The 15,409-nt window shown below is 39.7% G+C and overlaps 2 protein-coding genes across 8 annotated transcripts in view; one reads left to right on the plus strand and one right to left on the minus strand.

The window, feature by feature from the left end:
- LOC133842637 (guanine nucleotide exchange factor DBS) overlaps positions 1 to 15,409 on the plus strand; it is a 41,001-nt gene that overhangs the window by 21,179 nt on the left and 4,413 nt on the right. For 6 of the 7 annotated variants that reach the window (XM_062275820.1, XM_062275823.1, XM_062275824.1 and 3 more), the window contains exons 11-12: positions 14,030 to 14,146; positions 14,927 to 15,022. In XM_062275820.1, coding sequence (XP_062131804.1) covers positions 14,030 to 14,146; positions 14,927 to 15,022 — 213 coding nt within the window. Of the gene's footprint in view, positions 1 to 7,123; positions 9,502 to 14,029; positions 14,147 to 14,926; positions 15,023 to 15,409 lie in introns of those variants that run through there. The other variant, XM_062275826.1, reaches the window with a different exon arrangement.
- Positions 80 to 3,411, minus strand: LOC133844234 (uncharacterized; the record flags this gene model as incomplete). The annotated part of the gene is made up of 6 exons (XM_062278146.1): positions 80 to 830; positions 891 to 999; positions 1,385 to 2,007; positions 2,409 to 2,786; positions 2,919 to 3,075; positions 3,136 to 3,411. Coding segments are annotated over 6 exons (1,956 nt in total), but the record flags the coding sequence as incomplete, so codon positions are not given.

The following is a 15,409-nucleotide window of genomic DNA, read 5'->3' on the forward strand; positions in this document are numbered from 1 at the left end:
CTCTCCATCTGTATAAACTTCTAGATCTAAGAAACAATAATAATAACAATAACAATACTAAATTTGACATAAATATTTCTGTGTGAATTCGAATATCAAATTGGGTATAGAATTTAGACCTGTCTTCAAAAAACTAAAGTTGACAGCAATAATTGCAGAGTACATATATTTTTCTAATTTCCTATTATAACTAGATATAACAGATTGCTAGATTTTATGCACTAAGTGAAGCTATCAGGTATCTTCAAGTTGATCACTTTCGTGTTTGCTTTCCTACTGGTTTTTTATGTTTGCGATGAGCTACTCAAAGATGCAAATACTCGTGCTGGCTGTGAAATCCGTTAATAACTCAAGATGTTGCGCAAAAAACCGATTCGGCAATAAGTGCGCAGATGTGCTAAGAATCGCATAATGTGTTTACAAAGAGTTCACAGCCGGCTGGCCTTTGAACTTGTGGGTCAGCAGTTCGGTCAAAAAAACGATAAGCGCCACAGTTATGCCCAAAACCCAGACAAGCAGAATGCCAGCGAAATTGGACATGCCCAGGGTGACGGGTTCGATGTTAACGTCATCTTGACCCTCGACACCTGGCATCGTGCTCTCCACCTGCTGTTGCAGTTGCACGTTCAGATTGTCGGCGACCACGCGATATTCCCAGTACTTGTCGAAGCCACCCGAGTGCCAGCGATAAATTAAATCGTTGAAGCGTTCGAGCAGCGGCCAAAGACGGGGCACAAATGCCACTGTGTATTGATAGTATAGATCCTCCCGCATGATGACCATCTGATCGATGGCCTCGCCAGTCAGATAGTCGGCAATGGCAAAGTGTCCTAGAAAAACGAAAAAAAGAGGTGTATTAGGGAAGAGTGGATAGGAATTTGAAGACTCACCAAATGGCAATCGCTCCACGGTGAAACCCATGCGTCCAGTTTTAGCCATGTTCAGCAACTGCTCATCGGTGTAGATGTGAAAGTTTATTAGAAGTTCCTGCACCAGTGGCTGTGTGAAAAGGCGGGAGGGGTTTGAATTACTCACTAAGAAATCAATCACATGTTTTGTAAGAGAAGTTAAAAAACTATAGATTGCAATAACGAAGTTTATTTATATGCGATATTTGCTGTAATTTTTGGATGAAAATTCGAGCAAGGTTTTAAAAGATGCGAAAATATAATAGAATAAATAATATTTGGATTACAAATAAACTCAAAACTTTAATATTAATTCTAATGCCATAATTGGTTAATAGAGTTTAATGAATGTTTATAAGCTTTATGAATTCAAACAAAACTCAATCAAAAACTATCGTAGACTATTGATGAACAGAGATATTGAGATCTCTATTGAGATCTCTCAGATCTTAAAATATATATTTCACGCTACTCACATCATCTGAGCCACGTATCGCTGATACCCAAGCCTCTGAGTTGGCTGCCCACTGCAGTCGATGACTACGCATGCGTTGCATGGTGTCCGCTGCCTCGCCGAGACTTGGAATGGTCAGAATGCTGGCCAAGCCACCGCCATAGATGCTCGTGATGATGGTGTCGTTGAGGAAGCAGGCAAAGAGCAGCACACGCACAGTCACCGATTGCACATTGCTGTTCCCTGACTGCGAGATGAACAGCTTGAAGGTGGTGACCACAGCAAAGATCCAGCTGCTCCACCAAGCATTTTCACTGTCCAACGGTTCATCATAGAGCTGCAATTCACTGCGATGCCCGAGCACGAGGCCAACTGTCTCGATGCCCAAGCAGAGCAGCACAGCGGCCCACAAGGTGCCCTGAAATGGTTGCAGTGGCAGATACCAGCTGGCCAGACGATGTGGCGCCGGCACCAGGCACGTGATGCCCGAACGCACCAGATACATGGACATGTCCAGATAGGTGTAGTCATCGTACCACGAGTACATGGCGCCAATGCAAACTTCCGCCTTGTGCTGCACAATCATGCCCATGGCGCCGTCTCCTGACGTATTCGGGTAGATGGTGCCCCAGTCGTAGGCGTCAGCTAAGAGAAAGGAGGAGATTAAAGGATATTAGGATATTAGTCAAAAACAGCATTTGAATTGGCTAACAAGCTTAACAGTTAAGCGTGAAACCATTTTGCGATCTTTATCAAATAAATAGATTACTGAAATTCTATCTGTGAGAAATTCTGCATACAATCGGGAAACAATTTTATGGATTTTATAAAGTATGGAAAAAATTAATAAATCAATTGTGATCTGAATAATATAACTTTTTAATCAATACCGTTTCGGCTGACTCTTATAGAACTATGCATTCTTAAGTTTTCGTACGATGAAGATGAAGATTTCTTTCTCGTTGAATTCTTAGTTCAAGAACAAAAGTACTTGACGTTTCTCTCAGTGCATTTCGCACTAATAGCTTACTATTTTCCCCACTCACATGTATCGATCTGCACAGTGCAGTTAAACTGCTCGCAGAAACTGAGTACAACGCGCATTTCGGTGCCATCGATGTAAACTTTAGGATGATCCAACTGTCCGACATCCCGTGAATTGCTGCGGCCTTCCAACTGCTTGATAACCGTATACGGTCTGTAGTCGAAGCCAGCGACGATTACTTCACGTCCCTGCAGATCGCTCAGCTTGTCGGAAAAGAGGCAATTGTTGAGATGAAAGTGCTGCTCACTGGCATCATAGACATCCAGCAAAAGCAGCTGAGCTGGTTGCTCTGCTCTTGGTCCCACGTACTTGTTTGTCTTCAGTTCAAATGTTGAGTTACTTGGTGAATCACGCACAACAAACAGTATGTTGGGTTGATCTGACAGGTTGGCATAAAGTTTAAAATTATTAAAATGAAGGAACAACTAGAATCTGACAGCTTTTCTAGCATTAAAGTCTCTTTATTATAGTATTGTTAACTTTTGTCGAATTAAAGTGAACTTTTACTTACCCTCGAAAAAATACCCTTCACAACAAAACTTATCCAATTCGTCAGCTTCAAGAGCAAACAGAAATTTGTTGTACAAACTGCGCCATATAGAATACATCGATGCCTTTAAAAAGGCATTGACAAAGCGAGGAATATGTTCTCCAAACACAAGAAAACTCTGTTGGGATAGAAGAAGTATTAAACTGATTAATCAGTAGAGAATGTCGTCTTAAATTACCTCGCAGTGGGAAGTCTCTATTGAAATGGTCAGCTTGAGTAAGAAGTCATCATAAGGTAGCTCGTTTAGCTTTAACTCCTGTTCTTTGACTCTCGCATCCACCACGTTATCCACAAAGCTGTCAGCTAATGTGTTCAGATTAATAACCACAAAGCTCGAGTAATTCTCAACTGACTTTGACAATTGCCAATCGTAGTCGCCATGCTCCAATATGCAAACTGTGCTGCCATTCAAGTATCTTTCAACTAAGGTTCTAATCAGGGATTTTAAAGAAAAGTAAAGAATTATACCAGCTTACTTATGATATTTAAAATAAGCGACCAGCTCCTGTCGATGAGCAACATTTTCAGCTGTTGGTTCTGCTTCGACTGAATAGCTAACACTCATTGGGTATTCGCTTAGTATTCGGTTCTAAACTGTTTGTTCTTCTGCCACAAATTAAGCAATTGGCCAATTCGACTTTAAACTGTTTATTTAGTACTCACCACTTCAATGAATTTTTGTGTAACCAAATGTTAACTGTTGTCTTCCTTAATGTCTTTCCTGAATTTCCCTCACTTGCACACGCCATAAAATTTTTAATCGTAAATTATTCGAATTACTGAAAACGATAGTCAATAACGAAGAAAAAAGAAATACTATGAGTATAGCTCAACAATAGTAACTATTTAATAAAAGATCAAAAAATCCATTGAAATTTTAATCTTAATCTGCAGTTCCTTCTGTATTGAAGCCACCACAATGATTAATGAATTTACCATTTTTATCTGATATGAAGAGAAAAGCGAATACATTCCCATTAAAATCAATTCGAATGGTTGTTCAATTAGATTTCAATAAATACAGCACCGCAGCAAATTAGATTTGCTCGAGAAAGCATCGTGTTGATAACCATTAGTTGTTGAGCCCTACGTTTAACCAATTACAAAATACCTATGAGTACGATTACGAAGTTTAAGAGTCTGGGATGTTAACGCGAAATTGAAGCAAAGCGGAAATTAATAAAAAAAAAAAATATATACAAAGGAAAGTGCAAAACAAGCAGCAGAAGAAGCTAAAGTCAAAGTCGAGCTAGAGCTGGTCAAAAATCGTGTAAAATAAAATTACAAATTAATTCTTCATTAAAAATGAAATAAAAACAAACTAACTATACAATGAAAATAAAAGTATTTCAATCTAAAGCGATAGTTTTCACTCGCATCTCTATGAAAATCCAAAGAAATGAAAGAAATTTTAATTGATTTCAAATGAGAAACTAAATGCGATAATATTGATGCTGAGCTACAACTCCACTTCTTCACGTAAAATGAGTTAAAAAAATGAGGGGGAAATGCGACTGTTGTAAAGCCCTCTTTGTACCAAGGGTCACTGTCTACACTATCCACACTTTCTACAATTTTAAATGTTATTTTATCCAGCGAGCAATCTATAAACGAATCACAGCTTCAAACTTTTTCTTTCAATTGTTGTAACAAACCATTTTGTTGTTTTTTGTTTTTGTGTAATCTTAAAGTGCGTTTACCCAGCGCGTTTGTGGAATGAGAGCCTCTAGCTTTATTTTTTATTCGTTTCACTTGAGTACAACACCTGTTGGCAGTGTTTAACTATCCTGAAATATTTAAATTTGTATTCACGCAAAGAAAATTTGTTGCTACACACGCTACATAGATGACAGCAGTTGACGTGACAAAAAAAATACTTCATGCAGAGTAAAATTAAATATAAACATGGAGAGGGAAGTTGACAAACAAATGTGCAAGCAAACTTTTCAGCAATTGGATATAATCTTTATTTCTTAAAGTCAACTTTAAACAAAATTTATTAAAGCGAAGCTGAAGTCAACTTAAACAAAAAAAAAATTATTTAAGCGAAGCTGAAGCAGAAGTTAACTTAAACAGTAATAATTTAATCGAAGCTGAAAGAATAGATCACAAAAGTTATGTAAATTGTATTCTCTAAACACTCTCATCAATCTATGCGTCAATCATTTCAATAAATATGTTGAATAGTTTTAAAATATAAATTCCTCAATATTTTGTCTCCCATTATTCAGCAATTTCTTTAGTGTATGAGCAACTTCGGATACAAGTTTGATTTCCATTTCGGGTCGTGTATGTATCGACCCATTTGTTGTGCTTATTGTATTAGACATTGTGCAAAAGACTATTGTATTATGGCTTTTCTTCAATGAATAAAAAAAGAAATAACCAAAGCCCAAACTCGTACAAAAGATTGTCAAAGTTGTCTTTGCGTTGACCAACTTTAGTTGGCACTAAACAGAAGCTGACACCAATTGTTTGGTTCCCAGCCAAATAAAAAATCAAATAAATATATGAAATTCGGAATTGGCTAATCTAAACACTTTATTGGTGATTGCGGCCTCAAGCTTTCTTCGGCCAATTTCTGAACCGAATAACTTGGCCATAAGTCAAAACGATTAAATTGAAGTGCTTTGGCCATTGAGCAGTCCAGTCATAAATAAATAAACAAAAGAACGATGGCCACGCTCATTAGCAAGAAAACCAATTTGGTAACAACTCCTACTCGATGTCATTACCAATATTGGCAAATTCAAGGCAAGTAAAAAAGCTCCTACTAAGTGCTGCCTTCTTCATGGTTCAAACAGCATTAGACATAGACTTTGACTTATTAGCCGTAGCGGCGATATGGCCCTAGATTAAATAGAAGTTAAAAGCTGTAACGCCGCATTAGCGTTTTTGTTTTTCACTTTCGTTTGGAGCCCAGAGATGTCAACAGTTGTTTGGCCGAAAGAAATCATAAATTAAATCGCAGTTTAATGGCATTACATTTCCTTCACATACACTCGTAAGATACTTATTTGTTATGAGATTGTTTTCTCCGTCTGTTTTTTGTTTTCTGTTGTTGTCTCTTGTATATTTCTGTACTTTTGCTTTGTTTTGCTTTTCGTTTGTTTCTGTTCGTTTAATTGAATGAATGAAAACGCCGAGTTTCAGTTTGCTGCACTGATTTTCAGTTGCGTTTCACTTTCGATTGAACCCCGCCACCGATTTGGCCATGGTCTCTGCCTCATTTTGGGCCCGCCTGCCACATGGCTCTCGTATTTGGAGCTTCTACTCAAGCGTAATCCTTTTGCGGGGCGACTAGCTTCCGTTTCACATAATTGCGCAAGCTTGTGGACGCCCAATGGCCAATGAGCATTTGTGCGTATGTGTTTTAGCCAACAACTATTGCATGCTTTGGGCCATAAACGGATAAGCACGAACATACAAATTAAGCTGTTCATTGGTTATATCTATGACTATCATGTAGTACATAAGTCAGGTTTATGCTCATCCACAACTATTATTAAACATAGTTGTATGTTATTGCTTAGGTATTATAATTATGGATTGAAAAAAATATAAAGCAAAGTAAAACTTCGTTGTCTAAAAATTCACTGTTAACAACTTTGATAATCAATGATACCTACTACTAAATGCAATTTATTCACAAGTTTTGCTTTAACTGTTAAAAGTTTAAATTTGTACATACATATATAAAAATTTCAAATTTGATGACTCGATAAACAGCAGGAACATAAACAAATTTCGTTTCGAAAGATATCGATAAGCATAATCTCATTATCGATCAATTAGTACATTTAAAAAGCGCAAGGAGCGCCACTTACATCTTCGTCTTGCCTGTATAAACACAATTCAATTGCGATCAATCTAGCTCAATTATCTCTGCAGTAGTTGCTTGCTATAAATTCTTGTCTCTGCTGAATCCAATTAGACTATCCAAAATTTACGTATACATGTGATAAACATAACAGAACTTGGTCTTCATGATTTCAAGTTTGTGCTTACACACTATTCAATGGCATCGAACGCAACTTCTACTGCTGCGTTTCGCTTACAACCTTTGCAAGCAACATGTTGGCAGCGAGCTTCCCCCCAACAAACTGAGTAGCTGTCGCCAATGCAAGTCGTCTGAGCTTCAGTTGAAGCCGATCTTTCGAACAATACGCAACAACGCGCGCATACGAACGTGAGACTCGAAACGCCGTGAAACGAAACCAATACGAAGCAAACACGACGTGTGAAGCTCAAGTCGCAAAGCGTCGTCGTGTCGCGCGTCGTCGCGATCAAGTGAGACATCGCGATGCTTTGCATAACTGCGATGAAAAGGTGCATAAAGTGAGCGTGTGTGTGTGTGTTTTTTTATTATCATTATTATTGGCAGTGAATGGGGGATCAATAACGAGGCGTGACAAAGGCTGACCTCGCAACTGGACCATAGCCCCAAAACATATTTGCATCAGAATAGCGAGAGAGAGAGATATCATAGTGTGGCGAATTGTGAAATGTGCAACAAGTGTTGTTGTTGCTGCAATAATTATTATTATTATTCGTGTCGTTGAGACACTCATGAGATAAACTTTCGAATATGCCCATTGGCAAAGTGCCGCAGTCGCTGGCCATGGGCCGCAAAGCATCGACCAGCGAAGCACCCAGCATGGATAGCACCATCGATTCACGGATGTCCAACAGCGAGCTGCTCCCGATGGAGCTGCTCAAGGTGAACTATGTGCATCAGTGCAAGCAGGCAATGATGCGCAAATCGAACGAACCGCTGTCCACGCCGCACCTCAATAATCCCGCACGCTTCATGGGCTATCGACGGCAGCCGGCGCCGCTGCAAATGCCACGCCCCTCATCTCACCAGCCGCTGTCGCCGAACAGCGCACACAAACCGTTGCCCGCATTGCCAGCACCGCCCACAGTCGAGTCCTGGCTGCTACTGGCCAAGCAACCACCACAGCAGCAAAAACAGCAGCAGCAACAACATCGACCGCAAACAGCGAGGATTAACGAATCGGATTGTTGCTGCTCGCAGTCGGCGTGCTCCTGCTCCGACTCCAATTCGGATGTAACCGAGGCGAGCACCGTGACACCCGACTGCGAAAAGTCGCAGAGCTGGAATTATCGCGACGTGCGACGCGATCTTGCCAGAGCTGGCGCCGCAGCTGGGATCAAATCTCGCGCAGATCGCATAGCGCGCATCGAACGCAGATCGAACTCCCAACAGCAGCAATCAATGGATGAAGCTCAATGTGTGGCCTGTGTGCAGCAGCCAGAGCCACAGCGCAGTCCCATCTTTCAGCCACAGCAACGTCTGCAGCCCAAGTCGCGCATACCCAAACCCACTGTGGTTGCTCCGCGTAGCGAGGCTCCACCGTACAGTGAGGCCAACGTGCAGCTGCAGCGACGTGTGCAACAGCTGTTCCAGCAGCAAGAGCAGGCACCGAAATGGATGTTTCAAAAGGCGGGTAGTCGCCAGCCACCGCCACAGCAACTAGAGCAGCAATCGCCGCGATTGCAGCAGAAGACGAAGCTGGAGCGTGTTCACATACGCAAAAAGCGCCAACCGCTGCACATTGTCAATCAACTGGCAGCGGCAACAGAAGCCAAGAGCAGCTGCTCAACAACCTTGGCTGCACAGGGCGAACGCCTGAAGCGTTTCTCGCTGGAGAGTTGCTCGGACTCGGGGGTTTCCTCCTCCAACGACACCAAGGAACAGCAGCAGACGAAGCAAACGAATCTGCGTCGCGAGGACAAATGCGTCGATTGTGTTCAGGTGAAGGTGCAGGTGCACAAGCAGCCACAGCGAACACAAATCGCAGCCGATCCCAATGATCTGCAGAACTTTGCCAAGAAGAACGTCACCAAGGCGACAACCAATGAGCTGCTCACTGCTGCTGTGCAGCCCAAGCAGTGCAACATCGAGAAAGAGCGACATCTAAATAATCTGAACAATCATCAGCATACAACAACAACCACGACGACGACAACTATCAGCATCGATGACAGTTGGGTGCAGGAATCCTGCAAGGATCCCAACGACGATTACATGGAGACAGACTCGCTGATGCTCTGCCCCACTACGCAGCCCCTCAGCTCGTCATCGAAGCGCAACAGCGTCAAGATCTTTGTGAGCAGCTGCGATGACTACGAGGAGCATAAACTTGCCTTGGCCAGACCACGTCATCTGGCACCCTCCTCTAGGGATTCCATGTCATCCTCGGGCTGCGGTGGTTCGAGTCGGGATAATAGTTCAATCTGCGAGTCCGAGCAGGACTGCTGCTCCTGTGCCGGACATCAGCTGGCAGGCATTGGAGCCTCGAGTGCCAGTTGCGCCAACTACGATTGCTGCAATGCCATTGGTGGCGTCTATTGGAACAATGCCTGCTATCAGCTGGAAGCGGATGCTGCTGCCGGCGGCTGCTGTTGCAGTCTGTCCAGCTGCGATGAGGATGATTGTTCGTACTACGAGGGTGACTTTGTGGTTGAATTGGATCATCGCATTCCGAGCCGACAGCATAACAATCAATTGCCGCGAAAGGTAGGATTTCCCGTGCCAACACTGCAGACCTAATAATTATACGCCCCTAATTAGGCGGAAGTGCGACGTCGACTCTCCAACTTGTTGCTTCCGCTCTCCACGATGTGCAGCACAAATTGATGAAACTTTATTGCTCCCTTTGTCTACGCTCATCTTGGGTTTGTTGGGGGAAATTATGCGCAGGCATTTTCATCATTTCCCTTGTTAAGAACTAATTCAATAAACAATTCACTTACCATTGGCATTTACCGTTTCTATGTTTACACATTCGCACTCACCTGTTAAATTGGCATTTAACAACACTGCGTTAACTGAAAAGTTATACAGAAGAAGTCAGGAACTTCTTCAATTGTTCTGCAATTCTTGTGCGAAGTCTTAATCACTCCAACTCAGTCTCAATTAGCAGAGTTGCAGCGTGAGAATGAGTATGAACTTATCTCATTGTATTATGTAGTTCAATACTTGTCTTAAATGTGGCACAGCAAAGCTCTTAAGCGCTGCAGCTAAGAAATATACCATACTAAGTAATCCTTTCTTGACCAAAAGTTCTTAGAAGCAATATTGCCGTTCTCCAATTTCTCAATATGTCACATAGTATTAGCATTATATTTAATTTCATAATACTCTTAAAAAGACCTCAACACCGAAATATCATGCGGTTCTGAATGGAATAACATAAAACAGTGTATAACCTATGCCTACACTTATTAATCGCTCTTGGGTACCCAAATACGCTTTAATAATGAAAAGGGAAATTATAAAACAGTCACAATATTATAAACGAATCAATTGTTATAGACTTAGAAAGTAGACTCAATGCTTACACATAGACCAAAGAATTTAGACTATTTCCACAATCTAGTTCTAGGTTCACAAATGCATTCATAAATGTGAAAACGTGCTCACCAAAACATTTCTAGTTCAATTCTAAAATGCTGTTATTATAAATGTCACATTATTGCCGAAATATTCTCAACAATATCCAACAAACGGACCCCCATAAATTAAAGTTCTGAATTCTTAAGCTCATTAGGTTTTCAGATGACAGCTGAATAAACTCCAACTTTAGTTGGTAAACAAATCTTCAACAAAGCTACCTATTTAAATTTGCTGAATGAAACTACCAAAAAAATAAGAAAGAAATATCGACCATAAGTCGAACAACCGCTGCGTTAGCTTAATGATTACTTAAGAATTGCTAATAATAGATATTTGAACATGATTTGCAGCCCACGTCTATGTCCGGGTGGAATGAAGTTTTCCTACTCCAAATTATATACATGAAAATATTTGCAACAGGAAATGGGTGCGAAGTATCTTATCCGACATACTCCAATGACACGAAACAGAAAATGAATCAAATAATTAGGCCTTGGCTCGGCTCTGCTCGTCTTGGCTGAACTACTCGTATAATTATGAATTATACGTAGATGCATATAGTAGATAGTTCATTTTTTGTTTGTATATCTATTCGTATACATCTGGTATAAGTATGTACTTCCAATATGTTGGCAATTGTTATATAACCGAAAGTCACACATTTGAGACGCCCCGAAGAGAGTGAATATGGTTGGTTGGTGATTCAAAGGTGAAGGTAGCGTGGAGTATGTTGGCTAGCGTGTGCCAGGAAGCTTCGTTTCATTAATAAATAAAACAGCTCCAAATGTAGCCAGCAAAAAATAAAAGAAGAAGTAGAAAAAACCACTTTATGTTTGATTTGGTCCGTTGTGGTTTTCATTTCGCGGTTTCATAACAAATTATGAACATACTTTGCATTTTTTCACGACGAAGCAATTCGTCAGATACTCGTTCGTTTTTTAGTACATTTTTTGTGTTTAAAGTTTTTTTTAAGTAGTAGCCCGCGGCTTCATTAACACCAGGCCATAAACATGATGCGTTGTTTTTTGTGCGGCTAGTTGCAAATAAAATAATTCGTAAACGAATATGTTAGATACGTAAGCAGCCGTGAAACTTCGATCCACAGCTCTGATTACATATTATACATAGGTCTGTCGGTCAATAAATCGCCTAAGGACAGATTCACGCATTTCAATTGGTTTTCACCACAATTCGCTCATCTCCGGTTTATATGAAGGTTCAGCAATGACTTCAGATCTGACAGATCTGACAGTTTAGCTAGTTATACAAACTCTCTCAAACGTCTCTGTTATGATAAGAGTTCAAGACATGAAATTTATTATAATTTTAGCTGTATAGTATAACATATGAAAATAAATCTTCAGTGTTGTTATGAATAAAGAGACTTCAGTTTGAAAAAAAAAAAATAAATAAACGGAATACCAATCAAATAATATGCTTAACTTTCGTAATGAAAACTCAATGTACCACCGAAGATTTGAAGCATCTAAGTACTAATTATCTTATTAATGCGAAACTGATCATATTTTTCAGTAAACTTAAATACTTTTGCCTTGTACTTTGACACAAATTATATATTAACAAGTTTGACACTGTCCTAGAAATTTCATTACGATCTGGTAATAAACACAAAAGTTACTCAAGCAACAAGTTTACAAGCATGCGACAAAAATAAAGAAGAGGAAATAGAGACAATGTACTTTGCTATACTTTCTGTTTAGTTGTGATTTCATGTTTTAAGTTTGTTTAGACTGGGCGTAAAATAAATATCATAATCGTACCCTTTTTTTTTTAGTAGAGCGCTTTTACTTGTTCTTATTCAAAGTAGGTCAGCTTGAATATTAAACCAGTTAATCAAATGCATTTCGGAAAGAACTTAGGAAACATTTAACTATCGTAAAAGTTTTTTGATTACTTTGATTTCTTACCGAAATTTGTATATTAAATACCTACGCAGTGTAGCAAGATATCGTCATTGAATTGTGGTGTCTGGTGTCTCGTGTCTCTGTCGATTTTACCGCTAGCACCTTTCACTTTCCCTGTTTGTTAACATGGTTGGCTGTATTACCAATAGATCTGTTCATATACATATTTTTTACTGTTGCGGCTACTTGGCTTGGCTAAGAGAATTCAAGAATCGAAGCTGCGTGGAGTGCTAAGCTAAGCTTCTGCTTCTGCTGACACTCATTTCAATCAGTTGTCATAAAAAATCTTTCGGATCGAGAGCTCTTCAAATACCAAAGTTTATGAGCTAACGGTACCAACACGGTTTGCTCTGAATTTCTCTGTGTTGGCCATGCTTATTGGCCGCGATTGAAAGCTGCCGAAAACACAAACAACAACAATAACAATAGACTGAAAATTCGTAGCATCTGCTTGGCCAAGTTTTTGCTACGACGACCTTCATGATGTGCTTTCCAAACTTGTGGATAATTAGTGCAAGCAGAAATTATTGTGACAATAACTTAATGTCATAATTTGACATTTCGCTGAGGCGAGGCGACACTTGTTAGCTATGCTAATTAATTGTCTTTGTTGACAATCGCACTCTCACTTTTTTTTACGATCCAATTAAAATGCGCTATTGCAAATCAACTGAACCGTAGGACTCTATACTCTCCAATGTTGGTCCAATTTCAGTTAATGAAATCGAAATGAAAATGGAAACTAGAAAAGTGAAGAACTGAGCCAATTTAGACCTTGTGCCGAGTCTTGTTTACTCACTTGCTTAATTGTAATGAGGGAGAGCAGAGCAAAGAACAGAGTTAATTCTGGCAAAGCAGGCGAGGGAAGCGGCAATTAAAGCCATAAACAGACTGTGAGCAACAAGCAGCTAACTTGGCCACAAGCAACTAACTTAGAGTTAGTCTTGTCTGTTTTGACGGTTTAGAAAGCGCAAAGCTTCGAGAGTTGTTTGGCAATTATCTCATATACACCGGCATTAGCTAAAGTAATTAGATCCTCCCACTGGTTAAGAATGAACTTATCACCACTGCTACTATTGGGTAATGGGCGCAAGTATGTTTGTTGCTTGCCCATTAAAGCACAACATTCAAAATGCCCAGCTCCCTCCCAACTATGTATATGAAACCACAAAAGCGTAGTAGAAGCGTGGAAAGTCGAACGAATTGACCGGTAAGCGGCAAGAGGCAAGCATTAAGAGGCAGGCCGCAAGTGGCAAGTTGCAAGCGGTCGGTCAAAGTGAGCGAAAGTGGTAACAGTGGCTGCCATCAGTCAGTGGTTCACTGGCTCACTGTCCACAAGCGCACAAGAAAAACAAAAACCAAAAAAAGAACCGTTCGTTTACATTTAAATAAAGCGTTTTGTCTAGTTAGAAAAGTCACAGCCAAAGTTGTCGAAACCTGAAGATTTTTGTTCGCGTCGCAAACTCGTCACTGATGAGATCTATGCCAACCGTTGTTTCTTTTTTCGTTTCGTTTGTTCGTTAGTAGACCTAAGGTCTTCATTCTTGAGTGTTCCCTTTAAGAGACAGAAAAAAAAAAACAAAGTGCTTTACAGCGCGGGAGCATCATCTATTTAATATTATTTTTGCCAAAAACTAGCCTAAATCTGTGATGTATTTTATTAATTGCCATCATTTATATTGTATTTATGTTTCTATTGGTTGTTCCTTCTTCATTCATTGCAGACTGGCATACATGAGCTGCGACCCAGATCTATGGACGGTGTCATTGACTCGGGCTCGCTGAATAGCGACACCAGCTCGAGTCCAGACAACGGCGAACATGCAATGCAGAATCAACAGGTTAGTCAAGCGCACCACTCATAACACACTCACATAAATATAGTATTATCTAATGTAATTACTAATGCATTTAATTGACATGTTATACTTAGGACTTTTCATTTGCCATCTTGTTGTATAAGTCAAATAACTATTCCAAACATTCACTGCAATTTTTAAGCTGCAGCTCATTTATTGATATATAATTCAAGCTATTCAATAATCTGCCTGATTAGGCACAGCTTTTCTTTTTTTCTGCAAAAATGACAAATGAGATTTGCATAACAAATTGTTTATTAGCATGAATATTATTGGCTTACGATTTTAATGATGTGTCATTTTATAGTGTACCATTTATTTGTAAAGATTTTGTTTTGATTATTGTAGTGGAATAAAAAGATTTTTAATAACAATAATTTGGAAATTTACCATTTTTAATAAAAAGGGTACTAAAAACAGCTTTAAATTATATAAATGGTAAAATACCTAAAAAATAAATATTATTTTCACAATATTGTGTCATAAATATGTTTGCAATAAATACGATCGAAATATAAACATCAATTCACAACGCACACACAATGTACAATTTGGACACAAATCCAATACAAGCTAAATGTACCAATAACAATGATTAATGTCCCAATAATATAAGTAGCAATTGAAAATGTACCAAACATGAGTTGTGAAATGTATAATATGTACCAATGGCAGTTGAACAAAAATACCAGTTTTGATCAAAATGTACCAACTATGTATGAGCTGTGCTTTATTTATCTATAACATTTCGATTTATTGCAGGATGCTGAGGCGCGGCGACTTAAGCGGGGCCATGTACTCTCTGAGCTGCTGGAGACGGAGCGCATCTATGTGAATGAAATGAGTTCGATTCTAAAGGTAAATATGTAGAATGCGCAATTTATATACTACACTTAGTAGATAAGCGAACTTTAAGTAAGTCGGGGAAATGCAAATGTAAGCCGTACAACGGTACGACCCAAGCCCAAAGGCACGAAGCATGAAGGCGCAATTGGAGTCTGAATCTCAGAAGTTACTGCTGCTGCCCAGTGGTCAGCGAACTGAAAACAATAGAGCATTTCTTTTGCTTGGTTTACTGCTTGCGATTTGGTTCTTCACAATGTTGATGATGCCTAGGCACAGCGCAGCGCTTGAATGCGCCCGCTTGTAATTAGTGCATTAAAGCCATTAGACAACCAGTGAAGTTGACAACGCATCGTGCATCGAACTAAGAAGTTTACCACTCATAATTTGTTACCAATTCTG

This window comes from Drosophila sulfurigaster, chromosome 3, assembly GCF_023558435.1.
Source record: "Drosophila sulfurigaster albostrigata strain 15112-1811.04 chromosome 3, ASM2355843v2, whole genome shotgun sequence".
In the NCBI taxonomy this organism is placed as follows: Eukaryota; Metazoa; Arthropoda; class Insecta; order Diptera; family Drosophilidae; genus Drosophila; species Drosophila sulfurigaster.